Source organism: Moschus berezovskii, chromosome 21, assembly GCF_049115385.1.
Source record: "Moschus berezovskii isolate FMDL1 chromosome 21, NW_MosBer_1.0, whole genome shotgun sequence".
Lineage (NCBI taxonomy): Eukaryota > Metazoa > Chordata > Mammalia > Artiodactyla > Moschidae > Moschus > Moschus berezovskii.
Window position 1 is genome coordinate 47,534,551 of NC_142480.1, and position 17,911 is coordinate 47,552,461.

General features: G+C 49.6%; 1 protein-coding gene across 2 annotated transcripts in view; it reads right to left on the reverse strand.

Moving 5' to 3' along the window:
• Positions 1-16,303, reverse strand: part of ALPK3 (alpha kinase 3) — a 56,345-nt gene extending 40,042 nt beyond the window's left edge. The window contains exons 1-3 of one of the 2 annotated variants that reach the window (XM_055417877.2): positions 16,070-16,303; positions 11,167-11,205; positions 7,524-7,645 (exon numbers count right to left, since the gene is read on the reverse strand). In XM_055417877.2, coding sequence (XP_055273852.2) covers positions 7,524-7,645; positions 11,167-11,205; positions 16,070-16,212 — 304 coding nt within the window. In that variant the 5' untranslated portion in view covers positions 16,213-16,303. The remainder of the gene's footprint in view (positions 1-7,523; positions 7,646-11,166; positions 11,206-16,069) is intronic. The other variant, XM_088829604.1, reaches the window with a different exon arrangement.
• Between the last annotated feature and the right edge of the window lie 1,608 nt (positions 16,304-17,911).

The following is a 17,911-nucleotide window of genomic DNA, read 5'->3' on the forward strand; positions in this document are numbered from 1 at the left end:
GAACAGCTCCATGACTTGTCTGTGTTATTTGCTGCTATGTCCCCAGTTCCTAGAATAGTGCCTGGTATGGAGTCAACACTCATTAAGTATTTATAGGTGAATGAATGAAGCAATGCGCTAAGGGCTCAGGGTACAGAGAAGGGAACAGGCACCTCTGGCTGAGGATTCAGGGAAGGCTTTATGGCATGAGAGGCATTTGAAGTGGCCGTGAAGGGGGTGGAATTTCAGAAAATGTGGCTTCAGTGTCTTCACTTCCCTTCCACAGCACAAATCCCGATCCTGGAACCAACAGTTCCCTTCTCTGTCTCCCGTCCTCTACTTATGCCCCATGTGCGTCATCATCTCTCCTTCACTTCTGTATCTCTACCACCTAAGACAGTGCCTGGCACATAGTAACTACTTAATAAAAATCTGCTGGATGAGTGGGTAAGGGGACGAGTGAGCAAACAAACAAGACGTGGGCAGGGAGGGCATGCTGACGAAGGAACCACGACACCAGAGTTTGGGGGCACACTGGGGAACTGTGACAAGAACAGGGAGCAAAGGAGGCAAGGCTGCAGCCACGTCAGCCAGGAACAGACTCTGGGCAGCCCTGACTGTAAAGCGAGCCCCATGTTTCCACTGTGAGCTAAGTCCCTGGTTACATCACCGTGCGTGTCCTCACCATCTCGAGCAGTGAGCTCATCCCTCCAAGAGCCCGGCTCAGAGCCTCCTTGCCCCATGATCTACCCAGTTGGGCCTCAGCCTTCAGGGCATCTGAGTCCAGTCAGGCTGCAGCAGGAGGGCAGGGATGGGCAAGAAGGGAATGTTGAGTGGACCCCACAGCCACAAGGCTGGGGGGCTCCAGCCCCCATGCCACTATTTGGTGTCTCTTCACTAGGTGGGGGCCAACCTGAAAGCTTGGGATCCCTGGCAACAATGGGTTCTGGAAACAACTTTAGTTGAGCAGAAAACATTTCTTTGTCCCCTGGGTAATATGAACTGTATTTTGAAACACACAAAAGCAAGGGAGGTCCATTACTCCCAGCTGTACACACACATGTGCCCATGTGTATGCCCATAGGCTGGCATACACACACACACACACAGCCCTGGCCAGGAAACCCCACAGTGGTACTGACGCCTGTGGCCTTCCCTCCTCCCCTTCCTACCCTGACACCTCTGCTCCACAGCCAGCATGCCTCAGTCTAGAAGAAATCTAGCTCAGAGACTTACAGTTCCATCCTAACCACTCTCAGTTTGGAAAAGCTCGGATTCAGGAGAATAATACTGAAGAATGTATACATTTAGAGTTTTCAAACAGCTTTCAAAGATAGAATTTTATTTGGTCCTCATAATAACCCTGTGAAGACAATTGTGAACATTTATTGAAGACTTACTATAAGCCAGATACTGAGCTGGACATTTTTCCTGTATTACCTCATCTGCTCCTCTCATGAGTCCTATGATAAAGGTGCTGTTATATATCCTCGACTTAAAGGAAAGGAAACTAAGGCTTCTGTCCAAAGGTGTCCAGCTGGTACATGGAAGAACCAAAATCCAAATCCCAAAATACAAATGCCCCTCTTCTACAAAATAGGCAAGGCGGGTTTCTGAATCTGTCTTACACAAAAGGAACATGAGACTCAGAGAAATCAAGTAACTTACTCAGGGTCACATGGCTGGCACATGAGAAAGTCCCTGGCTTCCTTTCCCTTATTCCTCTGTTCTTCCCACTAGGAATTCTGGAGATAATATGTAAGTTTCTGCCCCCAGCAGTCATCATCTTAGACTTATTTCTCTAAAAAGAGTATCTTCAGGAACTTGGTTCTGTCTAAGTCTAAAGGCTAACTCCCTCTGTCCAGCTGGCCGCACACATGCACAAGCTAACAGAATTGACAACAGAGGTAAGGAGAGTAGGGGAAGGGGATCACCAAGCTAGACAGAGGTGGGCACCTTGAGAAGGATGGAAGCCCTGGTCAGGGAGCCCCTGGGGAAGACAGGAGCCAGAAGGCTCCACCAAAGCCCACTGTCCCCCATACGCCCACTCTGAGAGGGAAGAACTCCAGGGTTGTAAGCCACTTCTTAAAGTCCCGAAGGACTTTCTGCAGAGTCAGCCAGCAGGGGCTCTGCCACAAACTATTCTTCCTCACCTGAACCAGGGTTTCACCCACCACAAAAGCAGCACCTCCTCCTGGCAGGACCCTGCTTAGCCTGACTTATCACAAACTCATCTAGGGAATGCTACCAGCAGGGTGGGAGGAAGAGAATCAAATGTGATCACTCTATCTCCATGGAACAGGCCAGGATCACCACGCCAGTTTCAGGTGAAGGTGTCAGGTTTACAGCCACCCACCATCCTCCACTCCAGATGGGGATGGGGTGAAGGGAAGTGGTGGGGAGACCCACTTTCTAGCTTTGTTTCGTTCTCTGATCTTTCTGTATAATCCTTTCCCTTTTCTCGGCCCCTCTCTTACAGTCTACCTTTTAATATAATTGGTTAATATAATTGGGAAAGGCTTATTTACAGTGCACTGTGGTAATCACAGAGACTTCACTGCTAATCTGCTACATGAAATTCATGTAACCTAAGATCTCTGACACAGGTAGGGGTGAGGAGTGGGGAGGAGGAACTAGGTACAACAGTGGACTAAGGTATGGACGGTAGAGACAGCGAGTGCCTGGGAACCTCACAGCCTTACTTGATAGAGCTGTAGATCCCATCATGGCAGGTATTCCTGAGCAGAAGCCCACCGCCCTGGTGGGTCATCATGAGACAAGGGGATTACTGCAACTGAGGGGAGAAAAGCTTGTTCCTTTGAGTTGGGCTTGAGGTATGGAAAAGCTTACTTCCATGATGACACGGGGGGTATTCAGTAAAATACCCTGAGACTCTATAAGTCAGACTCAGGTCACCTTCAGCACGTTGTTCTCAGAGTCCGTGGCTACAAAGGACAGAATGGAAGAAGGACAGGAGGGAGGCTCCTGCAGCAGCTGCTGTTGTCAAGGCACTGAGGCTGCAGATGCAGTGAACAGGCAATGTGGAAGGTGTCGTCAGCAGAGTCAGGGTCACCGCAGTCATACTTGCAAACATGTACTGAGCACCTTCTTCGAGCCTGCTGCATGAGGAGTCAGGGGTATGCTCTGTCTCATGGTCTTATGGGGAGAGAGAAGTAGGAACCAAGAAGTTGCACTGTGAAAGGCACAGCAAGAGCTCTCTGTGGAAATGCTGGAGATTACCTCCTAGAGGGTAAGTTGGTTGAGCTGGGCCTTGAAAGATGAGAAGGAATTTGCCAGGCTTCTAGGTAAAAAGCAGCATGAGCATACCATCTACTTTCACTCTCTCACCCAAACCCACTAAACCACATTAGTAAGTTTTTTATTAAAAATATATATGTGTGTATGTGTGTTAGTTGCTCAGTCATGTCTGACTCTGCAACCCCATGGGTTGTAGCCCTGACAGGTTCCTCTGTCCATGGAATTCTCCAGGCAAAAATCCTGGGTGGGTTGTCACTCCCTTCTCCAGGTGATCTTCCCAACCCAGGGACTTGAACCCATGTCTCCTGCATTGAAAGCAGACTCTTCACCATCTGAGTGACCAGGAAAGCATGCGTGTGTGTGTGTGTCTGTGTGTGTGTGTCCAGCAAAGCGTGTGTGTGTGTGTGTGTCTGAGTGACCAGGAAAGCGTGTGTGTGTGTGTGTGTCTGAGTGACCAGGAAAGCGTGTGTGTGTGTGTGTGTGTGTCCAGGAAAGCGTGTGTGTGTGTGTGTGTGTGTGTGTGTGTCTGAGTGACCAGGAAAGCGTGTGTGTGTGTGTGTGTGTGTGTGTGTGAAATGAAAGCAACAGGAACAACAATATTTTGAAAGCTGGAAAGCAGATGGACAAGTAGAAACTGACTTAACAGACTCAAGGCAGCTTAACCCTAAGACAAGAAACTGAGAACTTTCCTTTGAACACCAGAAAATCCCCAAAGAGCACAGGAACTGGCCACCAGATACCTCTGGGACTGGGTATAAAGGGAAAGGAGGAGAAGTTAAAAAGGGTGTGGAAAACAGGTCTCTGGATTTCCTCACCCACTCCATACCACTGGGTAACCAACTGCTCCTTCCCCAACATGTCCAAAGATGAGGTTTAGTATCTAGAAAAGTAAAACTTTGCCCTGAAAGTAAGCCAGCACTGTTGAGGGCATGAATTTTCTATGGAAAGACATATCTATGAAAGAAATATTCTATCCTGGAAGCCCATCCAACCCTCTAATCTGCAGAGCTTCCAGAAAACTCAGCAAGACACAAGAAGAGAACTTATTATGGAATCTAGCTAGTCCAAGAGAAAGTAACTAAAGAAACTCATTTTGTCACTTCCCAACTCTAGTGGTGGCCAGGTCACCCTGGAGTGAAGACCCAAGGTTTCAGGCTCCTCCTGCTTGCTCAGAACTTCCAATCAGCTTTTTAGTCTCCTATTTGTAATAATTATCTGACAACCAAAGATTACTAGATATCTGAGGAAACCCTATAATTAGGAGATGAAGAACCAAAATAATTAAATAGAAAAAAAGCAAACTGGAAGAAACATAAACTACATAGGAAACTTTTAGAAAACTACTGTTACTACTCTCAGAGAGTTTAGAGAAAATGTTCATGAGAAGAACAGAATGCTTTAGAAAAAAATTTTTTAAAAACTCTTAGAAATTAAAAACCCAACAAAAGAGTTGAAAGATAATACTGAAGAAATCTCTCAAGAAGAACAAAAAGACAAATAGTTGAAAGGGAAGAAAAGGTAAGAAAATGAGTCCAGGGAGGAGAAATGCACAGGTGTTCCAGAAAGAAAGGACAGAGAAAGCAGGAGGAAGAAATCAAGATCAAAATAATCTCAAATTTCTCAGAACTAAAGGCCGTCAGTTTCCATACTGAAAGTGTTCAAGTATGCCCCTGGATGAAGACACTCGTATCAAGATACACCATTATGAAATATCAAACATTCTTAAAAGATTCCAGAGAGGAAAACCAGCCTCCTATACAGAATCAGGAATCAATCTGCCCTCCTGCTCTAAACAGTAACACTGGAAGCAAGAAGGCAACCTGCAGAAAAGTTTTCAAAATTCTGAAGGAAAATTATTTTCAACTTAGAATTCTATACCTAGCCAAACTTTCCATCAAGAGTAAAGCAAGTAAATAAATAAAGACATTTTCAGACATAAATTTATTTACCATATATTCCTCCTAGGAAGCTAACAAAATAAGAATGTAAGTCAAGAAAGAGACAAACGTAGAATACAGAAAAACAGGAAGTCCATTACAGGAAAGGTAAAGGGAACCCGCAGGATGATGATGAAGGGAGATCCTAAGATGACAACTGTGTACCAGACACACAGAGCAACCAAGTCACACTGGAACAGGATGACTCAAAGGAGAGAAAGGCTGAGAGTTTGTCATCATAATGCCTCCCGCTGTTGTACCATCTTTGGGACCTGAAGAAGCCACTAGATGTAGCTCAATAAAGCCAGAGAGTAAACCAAGAAAAAGGAAGACATGAGACCCATTAAACAGAATCAAGCTCAGGAGAAGGGCAAAGGGAAGACCCAGTACAGTTCAAATAGAATAGGGATGTCTCTAAGGAAAGAAGCTGACAGAGAACTGATGGTATCAATCTTGTGGAAAGTTGTTTTAAAAGGCTATTAGAAAGTATAAGAAAATTTAGTCATAGACACTAAATAGCTAATTAAAAGAAAAATTAAAGAAAGGACTAACCTTATGAAAAACAGAAGAAAGAAATATAATCATAGTATACTACAATGTTCAGTTATGACTAATATTGCAGAGACTAATAAACAGTAAATATCGATTAAACAAAATTATGATATAACTATTTTTAGAAGGTAAGTGAGATGAAGCAGAGAAAATAACTGTAAAAAGAGCTAATTTCCTCTCTACTATAACAGGAAGACTGGGTAGCATCTAAACTTGAAGACTCAAAAGTTAGCAGTATTCACATACTACACCAGCATTACAGAAATGTGTACACATCATAAGAAAGTGCTAAAGGCTAAACACAGTTGCTTCTGGGAAGGCAAATTGATGAGAGGGGTGAATGGCTGTATTTTGATAACTGCATTTTTAGTTCAATTTGAAATCTTAAGCTATTTGTAATATATTAATTTGATGAAATAAAAATTAAGTTTCGTTAAAAAGGATTAAGGATGTTCTATATGGAGAAAATAACAGATGCAACAGCATGGTGTTGTGAAAGAGCTGAGTTTTCCTAGAAAATGGCTACTGCCAGCGTAATGCAGCAGATGCAGGCATAAGCAAGCAGCATCAGATGCTGCAGAGTGCAACAGCAGCATCTCTTTGCAAACTTCGTGGGCTTTGGCAAGTCACCTAACCTATTCTAGTATCCTTCTCTATAAAATCTGACTAATAATAGCACTGACTTCACTGGGTTTTGTAAGAATTCAACAACAATGGAACCAGATAAATTTTGCAAAATGTGTTGCGCTGTACAAAGGTGAGGGATGCAAGCACACCTCTGTGTCCTGGGAAATATTCTCAGTTGGGAGCTCAGAAGGTTCTGGGCAAGGTGAAAACTGCCCAGGGAACCCAATCCTAGAGAAGTTGTTCAGCTGGCTGGGGCAGACACGCTCCCCAGAATCAGGGCATGTCACTGCTGGCATGTCATCAAGGGCATCAATGCTTTTGATTTACTGGGAAAAAAATGGGGGAGGGGGCTCTCGGAGAGAACCTTGACCTGATGGCTGCAGAGCTGGGAGAGGTAGGGCCCGTAGGTGACTCCTACAGCCCTGGTGGCATTAGTGCCATGGGAGCCAGTGCTGGGAGGTGTGGGAGAGGGGCAATGCCCAGAGCCAGCTTCCTAGCCCTCACCCCTTTACCCTCCCCTTCCAAGGAGTATCTCTCTCTTTCTATTCTGCCAACCTGTTGCTTCAAATTCCACCATGGAATTCGGTGAAATGCACATAATGATAGCCAATTGCTAACACTTATATGGTACTTACTATAAGCCAGGTATTATTCCAAATGTTTTGCATTCATACCATTAGTCTCCACTTTGCAGATGAGGTACTCAATATCATATAACTGGAAAGGGGACAAGCCAGCATCCTAAGCCAGGCAGCCTGACTCCAGCCAGGGTCTGCATTCAGAATCACTATATATTACTGTCTATCAGGCTTGAGACTCCAAAGTCTCAAACTACTCAGCTGTAAAATGGGAATATTTGAGAAGATGGCCTTGAAAACCTCTTTCAGCTAGAGAGCTTCTTTCCTTGGAATAAGATTCATCAGTCGCATAAGTATGTCTGAGTGTGAGGAACCTATATGGAAGACAAGTTTTGAAGAACAGCAGGGTGTATGTGTGGCTTCAGAGTGGGAGGAGGAAGGGACCCCCGCCCACATGGAGAAGTTAAACTGGAGAGAAAGCTAAGAAGACCAATGACAACTTGCACAGCCACCCCCTCTCCACGCCTGTGCCCACAGACCCCTTGGACCCTGACAGCAGCCCTGGCATGGATCATACAGACAGCTTCATTACCTGTGACGATGCAGGTGAACTTGACATCGCTGTCCTCGGACACAGCCCGGGACTTGAGTGTGGTCTCAAATAGCGGCTGGGTCTCCTCTGTTAGCTGAGCAATGATGGAGCAGAAGGTGCTCCTAGGAAAGGCAAAGAACTGTTCAGAGCAACGTTTCTCCTATCTCCACTGCACGATGCCATGGCCTGGAGTGGTCCAAGGTGGCTTATATCTTACCATGTCCATCCAGCATCCTGTAGCCATGGCTCCAGCACCTGGGCAAGTCTTTCTTCAGGAGACCTAGGTCTCGTGGCCAGGATGGGGGCAGGGAAGTGACCAGGGGCTGAATGGAATCCTGACCCAGACCCGTTAAAATAGGTCCCTTCTGACCAGGGACCAGGCTCCTGTGCATGCCAGACCACTAGTCCTGGCCTTCCCATTCCATCCTTATTGGGGGGCCTGGCTTCACACTCCACCTTTCATCTCCAGGTAAGCTCGTGCATGGGGGAGACATACACATGGACAGGCCCAGCTTCAAAGATGGAGGTCTCAGCATAGCAGAGCCTCCATTCATGCCATGGAGGGAAAGCCAGCTGACCCCAAGGATAACAGGTCCCAGGAGCTCAGGGGTCAGAAGAAAAGCCCCTGCCTTTGTGAGGATAGACCCATAGAAGACAAAGAACAAGCTGGCCAATGCCAGGGGTCTAGACCCAATGGCAGCCTCTAGTTCCTAGGAGTATCAGAAAAGAAAGATTCAAATGAATCCTGACCCTACACAGGGCTATGGACCTTCAGTGGAAAGCCAACCATGGCTCCCTTGCTCCCCGGTGGGTACCACATGCTGAAGTGAATACTAGCAGCTCCAGGACCTACCAGCAGGACTGCCAATCACAAACAGATCCACCCATGTGAGAGTCCGGGCTTTTGGTTCCCTCGTGAAAGTCCATCTCCCAGAACTCAGAGGCATTTGTGGGCTCACTGAGTTGAACACAGACTCACCAGCACTGCTCAGCATTGACAGTCCTCTCCTGCCTGCCCACAAGCAGCAAACCACCATGCCAAACCCTTCATGGGCCAGCAGAGACACAATGCATCCCTAGGCGTGACGTGTAACCACATAGCCAGGTTGTGTGGTGCACAAGCCGTGCCCAGCCCTCCTCTTCCCGCCCCAAACCCACACACCCTCTGGTAAGCAGCAGGGAGGACTGTGAGGGATGATGTGAGGAGGAGCAGGAAGAACTGCTGGGGGGCAGACAGATCAAGGCTGCTTTGCTCTGTGCCTCGGAAGAAGGGGCGGTTGCCCGTGAGCAGTGTGTGTCTGCCTGTGACCTCTCCACAGGGGCAGGTAAGAGTCTGTGGGAACACAAGCAGACAGGAGCTACAGCCCTGCTTTGTTGGGAGGGCATCCCCATTCAGCTGACCATCTCTGTGGATGTCATTCCAGACTTGAGTTTGAGGAGAAAGCTTGCATCCCAGAAGGAAGGCCTGAAATCAAGTAAGACTTCTGGACTGAGAGGGGTCCAGCCGTCTCTGCACAGGATCGCAGATGCCTGGGTCTCTGGGAAGCTGACAGGAGCCCTACCCCAGAAAGACTACCCAGAAAGAGGATCCCAACTAGGGACTGTGGTGAAGGCTGCCATAACACTCCCTGCCACGCTCCCACCTGGAACCTAAGTAACTTACTAGACAGTTGTAAGAACTGTCTTCTTGTAGCTTACTGTTGGAAGAAACTACTGTCCTTTCCTTTCTCTTTTAATTCACTCGAAAAGAGAGGATCCTTCAGGATCTAGACCGTCAGCTCTCTGACACTTGGGAGTTACAACATCTGAAAACATTTCTCACTGCTCTCATACTACCAGCAATTTCTGACTTTAGGGAATACCAACTCCCAACCAGCAGTTTCTAGAGGAAACTGCCCTGCCAAAAGTCATTGGACTTCTATGATTTTGCAACTAATTCAAAACATCCCTAATTATGTTCTCCCTACCTAATCTGAATCTTAACCTACTCATGAATATGAACCTGGCTCTCATACTCAGCCTAGGCTCTTAGGGATGAAGCTGCTTGGACAAGCCTAAGAAAATAAGCAACTGGGTAAGTGAGGAAAACAGGGAAATCAGGCTTCAAGAAAATTTGCAGACAAGTGCTCAGGCTAGATATTTAACAACAAGGTAGTTATTTCATTATTTTTGTTTTATAAGAAAGAATGCTTATCTTTTCAACTTTTCAGATGAGGTCCTAACTGTATTATAACATTCTTATAATGGAAAATCCTAAGTAACCTGCTGAAAAGTATAGCTAGGAAAACACCCTCTAGGAAAGTGGATCCAGGGTGCATTTGGCAGGGACAGAGTCACTGCATATACTATCATATTCTAATAAATTGTCACCAGCTTTTTGTTCCTATTTTCCAAACCACTCAGACATGAGACGGACTCCAAGTCTGCTGCTTCCAGTCTCCTGGGAAGCCAGGAAGTCCACGCACCTGGAAATGGTCTAGTCCTACCCTGACACCTCCAAGTCCTTCCAACTCCATGAATTCATAAGAATATCACAGCCTAATCATGTATCTCTATAGAACTCCAGAATCATCACCGGTTTTCAACATCTCCAAAGGAGCCTAATCCTGCCCATAGGTTTGGTATTTACCTTGCTTTAAATAAACTTCCAAACTCTCTTTTAGCACTTACCACACTCCGCTTTGAATGAGCTGGATACCCTGTCTTCTGCCCCTTCAGTATCCATCCCTATCACAGGAAACGTACATAGTAGCTACTGACTATCCCTGTATATGTTATTAGCTATTCAGAAACCAGTTAGCTATGCAGAAATCTTTCTGTGTGAAGAAACTACGGCCAACTCTTCCCTAGATCTACCAGAGTCTGGGAGGAGACCCAAGTGGTGGAAAGTAGCCAGGAAACGTTCCCATTTTGATCACAATTGTCAGTTCAGCCAGGGGTGGAGAACTATCTCCAGTTAAGGAGGTAAGAGGACAGTCGTTCAACAGGCAAACTCTGACTGCGGGCCTGCTGGGGTCCTGCTCTGTCTCTGAAGCTGATTCAGAGAACAAGTTAACACAGAAAGACACTCACATGATAGCCCTGACCTCACAGAGTTCACAGTCTGCAGGGGTGGAGAGAAGTCAAAGGAGAGGGAAATTCAGAGAAGGAGATAACAGAAGGAGAATTTAAGGGAGTGAGGAAAAAAAGTTTTTTTAAAGGAAGTAGCCATGGTTAGAAGACAGACAATAAGGTGTCAAACCTAGATATGTGGTTACGAAAACCATAGATATGTGGTTACAAAAACCATGAAAACCTAGGCTGAGGGGGAAATGGGTCATGTGACTGGAGGCTCTCTGCTCTGGTCCCATGGTGCCTATTCTAGGGACACAGAGATAGAGTTGCAGGCATCTTGGGAACCCCTGCCTATCTCTGGGTCCCAGCACCCCCTTCAAATGATCCATGCAAGCATCAACTCTGGCCCCCGTGAGATCCATGCTCACTGAGTGCCCACTCACACCCTCCCCAACCACTCTCTCCGCTCCCCTCACCCCATGCAGCTTGGTTATTAGTGCACAAGCAGCCACCCAGAGACCCCTCAGTGCCCAGACCCAAGAAAAAAAAAAAAAGCAGTCAGAGAAATGTAATGCAATGGTGCGTTTACCTTCCAGAGCTGGGGTGAGACAACCGGTTGCTTGATAAGCTAAGCAAAAACAGCAAACGGAATCATTAGGCCAAAAAAGCAAAGAGAGGAGGAGGTGAAATCAACAACAGTAGGCAAAGTATTAATCGGCCACCATCTGGGGCCCAAGGGCCTTTCTATTAAAAGGGACCAGCTGTCTTACTTGGCCAGCTCCAGTTAGCAAGTGGCCTCACCACCGGACACCCATGTATCTGAAACCAAGAACTTGTTAAGTGTAGCAGGGTCCAGGGAAATGATTAGGCAGGAGGGAGGCCCCTCGGGGCTGAGCTTTAAGAAAGGTGTGTCCTGGGTCCTTGAGTCACTCATAGCTGCCTGGCACATCTCCCCGCTTCAGCAGCACACCAGCTGCAGGGGGCGGGGGGGGGGGCAGCTCCTGCTTCAACCCTCGACCTTTTGGGGGAGAAGAGCCCCCAGTTCCCGGAAATCCCCTCAGAGGCTGGGAAGGAGACAGGTGGCTTAAAGAACACCCATTAATATGTTAAAGTATGGTTAAAAAGGCCACGCAAGGCAAACCAGCTGGGAGAGTCAAGAAGAGAAGGAAAACAAAGCAGTTAATTCAGCAGGAGCCAGGAGGCACCCAGTTGGGTCAGACCAGCACAAGGCCCATGATGCTGATCACCCCTCCTGCCCCAGGACAGCTGAGAGCCGAAACCAGCTGGGGGCTGGGTAGGCCAATGCAGGGTGAGGATCACACAGAGCTGCCCCCTCAGTGGAGATCCAATGGGTATGAGCCAACTTTTACCTCTACCTCCACTCCTTCCAACACAAGTATCTCCAGAGGGGTCTAGGGACACAGTTCTCTGGGAGATCTCAGGCCTCCGCCCCCCCAACTACACTCTCCCTTCAGCTGGACCCACCGTGAGAACAGCTCTCCCTTCATTATCAACAGCCCAATCTGTTCAACAGTACTGTCAGTCTGAATCCCTAACCACTGACAGCCTGTATCTGTATACCAAAAAAAACCGAAAAACAAATTCATCTTCTGCCCCAAACATGGCTTCCACTTCTGTGTGCCTGGATTTATGGATACCACTAGGGAAGTACAGCCTTCAGACCTGAACAGCCCTACCCCCAGAGAAGCTGCTGCTCCAGAATGCAGTTGCCTTTGTTCAGAGCCTTAAAAATCCTCCGGAGGCCATGAGGGCAGACTTCCCATGGTTTCAAGGCACTGGTCAACTCCATCCTTTCCTTATCATGGACTTCCTTTGCCTTTCTCCTTAGAATGGAGAGATTTCTCCTTTGCTGGGTCTGGATTTCTTCCCTGGGAAGGGGACAGGGAGAATCAGCTAATTCACAGGAAATGACAGCTTCCACCTGAAAGTGGGCAAGGGACTGAGCTGTGACAGTGGCCCCTCCCTGGCTCTCTCCAGGGCTAGAGTTCCCCAGCCTCATCCTGCTTTCTCCGGGCCTCATCCTTAATCAGCCATGTAAGGAGGAGTCCCAGGCAGTGAAGGCACCTTGTCTTCAAAAGGTGCCTGTGACCTGCTGGCTGAGCCAGAGGTTGGCTCAGGGCTCTCACCCAGGAACTCCCCGATTACTGACTGTGAGGGGGTCTGAATCAGAGGCATCAAATGTTGGGATGTTGTTGTTGTTTAGTCGCTCAGTCATGTCTGACTTTTGCAACCTCATGGACTGTAGCCTACCAGGTACTTCTATCCATAGGATTTCCCAGACAACAATATTGGAGTGGGTTGCCATTTCCTACTCCAAGGGATCTTCCCAATCCAGGGATGGAACCTGCATCTCCTGCATTGGCAGGTGGATTCTTTACCACTGAGCCACTAGGGAAGCTCAGTGATGGGATAAATAGGCCTAAAAACGTTCTTGATACTTTCATTTTATAGAATAGAAATTCAGGGCCCATGAAGGAAAAGTTTCTTCATAAAGGAGAAAAGTAGGCCTGGGAGGTGGGGGGAACCAGGACTGTTCCTAGAAGCTGGGGCCTCCCATTCCTCCTGGCTTTCATATATTCTGGGATACAAAAGGCCTTCAGAAAGTCCTGGCCTGATGCCTCAGTTTTCCTGAAAGCCCTAGACAATCTGCTTTACCCAAGCTGAACAGAAGAGATGTCACAAAACTACAGCAAATATCACTGGCTCTACTGCTCCTCTGGGCCCACTTGGGCCAGGGCATCCAAGAAATGAGGAGGCAGAGATTTCTGGAACATCTCAATGTCCCTCACAATCCAGTTATAACTACAAACACCTGACTGTTGTTCCTTAACCTTCTCTAGCTCATCCAGGCGCCATCTTCCCATAAAAGTGAGGTTGGATCTACAAGAAGTTGGGGCAACAGTTTTGGGGGGTTACATGCATGTTGGACCTCTCACTCCTGAGCTAACTATGGATTGGAAATCCGCCCAGGGTTGGAGAAAGGAATGCACAGGAAGACAAGTTCTAGACTTGGGCCATAGCTTCTAGTACCTGGCTCCCACTGCAGCTGTCCATCAGCTCACAGGGGCAGCCCACCTTCCCAAGGCTCACAGAATGATGACTCACAAGCTCCATGATAGATATGTATGGAAGTAAACCCAGGAAAGGTTGAAGTCAGGAGTAAGTGGGCAAGAATTTGCCTCTCAGTCAGAATTCTGAAAGAGTCAGGGCTCAGGAGCCAGGGTTAGCTGACGAAGCCCTCAAGGAACCCTCTTTCTTCATCTCTTGGCCCCTCTTCCCATCCCCACAGGCATTCAGGTTGCTCTGAGAGACAGAAGGCTGTATGGTTACCTGCTCTAACACAAGAGTCAGGTCTTGACAGAGAACTATGAACTGGCCCCTGCCCCACCTCAAGTCCCCAACAGCCCCATTCACTGTCATAGTCTCCCCTCCTTGGCCAGAGGCTTTCCCAGAGGTGAGAGAAACCTGGCCTTCCTGGTGCCTCAGGACCTGGCTGGTCTGTGGCCACCTAGAAGGGGCAAGCCCACAGGCCACAGTCTTGGCCTCTCTCCCTCTCTCCCAATGTCTCAGCCCTGCCTCTCCAAGCACTTGATGAAAAGAATCTCCATTTAAGACCATTCTCACTTAGGCCCAAAGGGACCTAAACCAGACACTTCTAACCCACCTGCAGTTCTCAGGCTGACACACTGCTCATGAGATGTGTAACTGTATCTACCATACAACTGCTAACCCTTTTTCCTAACAGCCCCATTCCCCTGACCTCCCAGTTATGTTTGGTTTGCAAGCCGCCTCAATGCTGTCTCCAAGAAGGGCCCTGCATCCCTCTTCTGCTGTACCACTGGTACTGACAAGGGCCAGACATAGAAGGAGGAGGCAAAGCCTAGACACTATCTCGGTTACAAGTGTGAGACAATTGTTGAGGCTCCCACAGGGCAGTCAGCTTCACCACGGACTGGATAAATACACACATTTCATTCCAGTTTTTCCATAGATCCAGTGGTTAGAGGAAGGGGCATGCTTTCTTGGCAGCCAGGGGCCTTGGCAAGTCTGACTCAGTCACTAACATCAGCCCTCCGCCCTGCCCCAGACATGTGACACCGTTTGACGAGTTTTATGCAGAAACCGGTTCTGGTTACATTTGAACTTTTCCAACGCCAAGGTCAACAGAACTCAGCCAATCCACGAGGAAGTGCCTGGGACTTTTCCTGAATGTCCTTGATGTCTGTTTTTGTGCCATTTTAAGAATGGAGGACAAGAGGTCCCCAGGCAGCTTCTCAGAGGAAGGCTGTTTTCCGTATATAACCTATGATTAGCCAAGTTCTGGGGCAGCGACACAACCACTCACCCACTAGTCATTCATCACAATTCCCTTTGGAATAGACTCCAGAGCTGGAGGGAAACTAAGCTGCCCAGAGGAGACAGGAAGTGTCCATCTTCATGGTAATACACATGTCTCTGTGTGCCTTTGAGGGCCAAGAGACTAGCTCAGTCCTGTCCGACTCTTTGCAACCGTATGTAGCCCCCGCCAGGCTCCTCTTTCCACGGGATTTTCCAGGCAAGTATCTTGGAGTAGGTTGCTGTTTCCTACTCCAGAAGATCTTCCCAACCCAGGGATAGAACCCCTGTCTCCAGCATTGCAGGCAGATGCTTTACTGTCTGAGCCACCAGAGAAGCCCTTGAGGGCCAAAATGCCAATCTACTGTCTTGCGAGTCTTTCCACCTGCGGGTAGCCTAGCTCCTAAAACAAAGCAACCATACCTCTTCAACTCTTGGAAGAGAATCATTCGGGCTCCTTTCCTTGGCATGCTGGGGATGGCACCCATTCCCCGAAACTGGGCAGGGCGATTGGCGGCCTCAGAGCCTCGAGCTCTGAATCCTCAGGCAGACTGACCAGCATTTCAGGCCACCCCTTCACCTCACCAGCCCCCACCAAGATCCCAGGAAAGACCAGGGCCCAGAGGAAGCACCTTCTTTGCACAGTTTATTTCTTCCCAGTGACTCCTGAACTAAGCAGAGCCCCTCAGGGCAGTGCCTCTGGCATCCCCCCCCTCGCCCCCCCCCACGCCTCCGGCCCACTCCCGAGAATGTTCTACCCCTCCCCGTCAGCCAGCAGGAATGTCAGCCCGTCTGGCTTTCCTTATCTCGGGCTGTGGAATCCGAGGCCAGAGAGTAGCTGAGCGTGGGGTGAGGGTACAGGAGGGCGGGAGTGAGGTGGGGAGATAAGGAGCCACTCGGGACCCTGGGAAATCACCCCAAAGTAGGCCTTCCTCGTCCCCAGGGCCTCGCATGGCCTGAGGCCTGAGGCCCACGGAGCCGGCAGAGGCCAGGGGGACCCTGAAGGGCCCTCAGGGCCGATCCGGCGGCCCCCACGATCTCCACAGGCCGGGCGGGGCCCCTTCTGAGGCCTCGCTCGCAGCCTCCGCTCGCCTGCCTGCCCGGGCCACCGGCCCGGCCCCCAGGGCACGACTCACCTGGTCTCGGGCCGCACGCTGAGCAGGTAGCTGCGGCTGGCGGGGCTGGGGATCCACACCGGCCCGTCGTCCTCGCCGTCGCCCCCCGCCTCATACCGTCCGCCCGAGCCCCAGCCGCGGCCGGGGGCCCTCCGCGACCCCATGCTGCTGCCGGCCCTGCCCGCCTCCGGCCCCTGCCCGTCAGGCCCGCGCCGCCTGCCGCCTCTCTCGCCCGCGGCTGACGCGCGCCCCTATTTATAGCCCCGGGCCCGGCCGTCATCACCTGCTGCTGTCCCTCCCCCGGCCCGGCCCGGCCAGTCCACCGCGGCCTCAGAGGCGCCGGAGGGCCCCGGGCCGCGAGGGGCCCCGCCAGGCCCTGCCTGAGAGGCCCACTTCGGGGCGTCGACTCCTTCCCTCAGCCGCCCGCCCGACGTGTGTGGAGCGCCCTCTCGGCGCCCTCAGCCACCCCGGGCGTCGGGGTCAGGGGTCAGAGGCCTCAGGTAGCAAGAGCGGAAAGGGGGCGGGGTGCGGTTCCAGAAGGGACGGAGCGTATGCCCCCGACCTTGCTCACCCGGTCTCTGGGACCCAGGCTTCCCGCCAGCCTTCATTCCCCACTCGCCCCGTTTTGCAGGTATGGAAGGTCGGGCTCTGCGGCCTCTGCCTAGTGGAAGGTGCGGGAGGACCAGAGCAGCTGCGTTCCGGTGTAGGGGGCAAAGCCCTGAAAGACCAAAGATCGCCCGGGTGGGGGTTGGAAGAGGCAGTGAGGGGGTTGGGAGGGAGGCTCAGAACCTGGACTGAATCCAGCGGGAGCCCAGAGAGCCCAGGACCCGTCCCTCTTCCTGGCAGCAGCCCTGACTGACCCTGGCCTGTCATACCCACGTATCTACATAAGTAAACTCAGTTCTGAGAAGGCCAGAACTCCTCAGATGTTCCTCTCCATTATCTAGTGTAGATTAGGGGTTCAGTAAACATCTCTAGAATTATTGAACCTCTTTCTCCACCCTCTTCAGCCTCCATTTCTCAGCACCCCAGGGGGAAGTGGGCTGAGTCCTAATGCCCAGAAAAACAATGTAATCATTCGACACTTTCTTAGATCAAAATCCTAAGTACTATCTAATTCTGGTTGTAAAAGTGAAAGTGACCACAATCTGTGTGTGTGCGTTAAGTCACTCAGTCGTGTCTGAGTCTGTGACCCCATGGGCTACTGAACTGTAGCCCACCAGGCTCCTGGGTCCAAGAGATTCTCCAGGCAAGAATACTGACATGGAGAATACCCCTCCCTCAAGGGCTCTTCCCACCCCAGGGATCAGACCTGGGTCTCCTGCATTGCAGGCAAATTCTTTTACCATCTGAACCATCAGGAAGCCCTGTTTACCCATCCTTTCTTCTCCTACCCCATTGAAAGCATCCAGAACGTACCTGAGCTGGATGGTTATAGCCTAGAAAATTGGAACAAAGGAGTAGAACCCTCTGTTCTATAAACTGCACTCACATCCCTACTCCTTTTGGAAATGGCTCTTCTTTCACTGTGTGCTTCCAATGGCAACTGTCTCGATCCTACACACTCCCTCCCTAACTCCCTGAAACCTCCCTCTGACTCAACCAGTCTATTCATGGTACCCAGGGGCCCTGATGCTGGGAAATATTGAGGGCAAGAGGAGAAGCGGGTGACAGAGGATGAGATGGTTGGAAGGCATCACTGATTCAGTGGATGTGAATTTGAGCAAACTCTAGGATTGGACAGGGAAGTCAAGTGTGCTGCAATTCATGGGGTCTCAAAGAGTCAGACATGACTTAGGACTGAACAACAGTGGGCGTACAGACTGAGCACGCACGCGTCTCCTTGACCACAGAAGTAAGCGT